General features: G+C 41.8%; 1 protein-coding gene across 1 annotated transcript, besides 9 other annotated features; it reads left to right on the top strand.

Moving 5' to 3' along the window:
* Nucleotides 1-625, top strand: Tc00.1047053420989.10 (protein phosphatase 2C, putative; the record flags this gene model as incomplete). Its single annotated transcript, XM_797462.1, has 1 exon — nucleotides 1-625. A coding segment is annotated over one exon (625 nt), but the record flags the coding sequence as incomplete, so codon positions are not given.
* Nucleotides 1-1886: a sequence feature (heterozygous, Esmeraldo-like haplotype).
* Nucleotides 776-808: a microsatellite.
* Nucleotides 938-1032: a sequence feature (A-rich).
* Nucleotides 1211-1239: a sequence feature (AT_rich).
* Nucleotides 1248-1287: a microsatellite.
* Nucleotides 1375-1400: a microsatellite.
* Nucleotides 1401-1465: a microsatellite.
* Nucleotides 1627-1672: a microsatellite.
* Nucleotides 1674-1700: a microsatellite.

The following is a 1886-nucleotide window of genomic DNA, read 5'->3' as shown; positions in this document are numbered from 1 at the left end:
CACACGTATTCTTCAGTGTGGTGGGTTCGTACAGTTTGGTAGGGTGTGTGGCATTCTTGCGGTGAGTCGGGCGTTAGGGGACTATGAATTTAAATTCAACGGCAATAGGTTTATTGCAAATCGGGAACTGATGGTGTCAAATGTGGCAGATGTACGACAAATCAACTTAACAGACTCTAGTAATTTTCTTTTGATGGCCTGTGATGGTCTGTGGGATGTCGTAGAAAACGAGGAGGCCACACAATTTGTTCGGGACTTCTTAAGCTACACGCCAGATGTGGGTTCATCCCCGGAGGCTACGAAGCGTGCGCTTAACAACTGTTGCCAGAAACTTGCCGAGTTTGCCGTGGATCGTGGGAGCACGGACAATGTCTCCGTGATGTTGCTATTTTTCCATGATGTAGCAGATGTTGTGGCTGGGTTTGACAAGCCAGTGGGGGCGGTCGTTTCACCTCCGGCAAGTCAAGTATTGTCACCACGACTCACTGGCCCAAGTCGCGGCATCCCATTTGGTAGCTCCATGCTTGACGGGGGTCTGCACACGAGCAGTGGGACATCAGGAACGAGGCGTCCATCGTTTGGCTCCGTCTCCTCACTGCACGGCCGCGGTCGCTCTATCTGGTAATGGACCGGCTCTGCCAACGGTTGTAGGAATGGGACGGGAGACTCCAGACGCAGGGACGCAAATTGGCAGGACGACACACACACACAAACTTCGCATCAATCTTCTCTTTTTCTTTTCTCCTTTTTTGTTTTGTTGGTGTTGTTTTTCTTTTGTATGTATGTGTGTATTTGTATGTGTGTGTGTAGGAGGCCGTTGCAGAACCCGCTAAAGACATCGCCAACATTATTGTGTACGGTGGAGATCCGTTTTTTGGTTCTACCGATGGGATGACTGGGGCGGAGGGGAAGAAGTGGGAAAGCAAACGCAGAGGAGAAACAAAAACAACAAAAAAAAAAAAATAAATAAATAAAGGGAAGAAAAAAAAACAAGTAATAATTTCAAGAAAAGAGAAAAAAAAAAAAAAAAAATATATTGAGAAAGTGGGCTGAGGAAGAGAGGGGGAAAAAAGGGGGGAGGGGAAGGGGAGTAGTGGGCGTGTAGGATGGAGGTGAAACGAAACAACCAGCAAATTCCCCCCTACAAAAGGCATTTATTTTTCTCCCTTTGTACATATATATTGTATGTATGTACATGTATATATAAACCTTTTTTAATTTTATTTTATTTTTATTTTAGTTGTGCGTTGTTTTTGTTTTTGTTTTTCTTTTTTTTTCTTTTCTTGTGTGTGTCACCACTTTGAGTGCATGTGACCGAGCGTGAGGCCATGTAAATATCTAAAAAATAAACAACAAACAACTTATGCATACATCTTTTCTTTTTTGTTTTTTTTTTTTTTTGTTTTTATGTATGTATGTGAGTATGTGTACATATGTATGTATGTACGTATGGAAATATATACGTCTCAGCCTGAAATTTGTTTTTAAAACCTTTCTTCCTAGTCATCGTGATGGCACGTGTCTATCTCTCTCTATCTCTCTCTCTGTGTGTGTGTCTCTCTGTTTAAGTGGGTGCTGTAAATCAATTTTTGTGTAAAAGGAGGGAAAGGAAGAAGAAAAATCATCAAAAAAGAAGAAAAGAAAAGAACGAGAAAAAAAGAAGGAAAGAAAACTTTTTTTTTTTTTTTTTTTTTTTTTTTGACTGGACACCGTATTATTTGCTTATATATCCTCATACATCCCTGTGTATACAATTGGATGGGGGGATTTTCTTCTTGGTGGTGGTGGTGTTGTTGTTTTCCTCCCCTCTGGAAATATTTCACCCCTTATTTTGTGGGTCTCCGTGCGTGTAATGTGAAAGGAGGGGGCGGGGAGTGAAAAGGAAA

Source organism: Trypanosoma cruzi, genomic scaffold (assembly GCF_000209065.1).
Source record: "Trypanosoma cruzi strain CL Brener 1047053517009 genomic scaffold, whole genome shotgun sequence".
NCBI classification, from domain to species: Eukaryota; Euglenozoa; class Kinetoplastea; order Trypanosomatida; family Trypanosomatidae; genus Trypanosoma; species Trypanosoma cruzi.
Note: the sequence above shows the minus strand (reverse complement) of the source record. Positions and strands in the feature narration are given on the sequence as shown.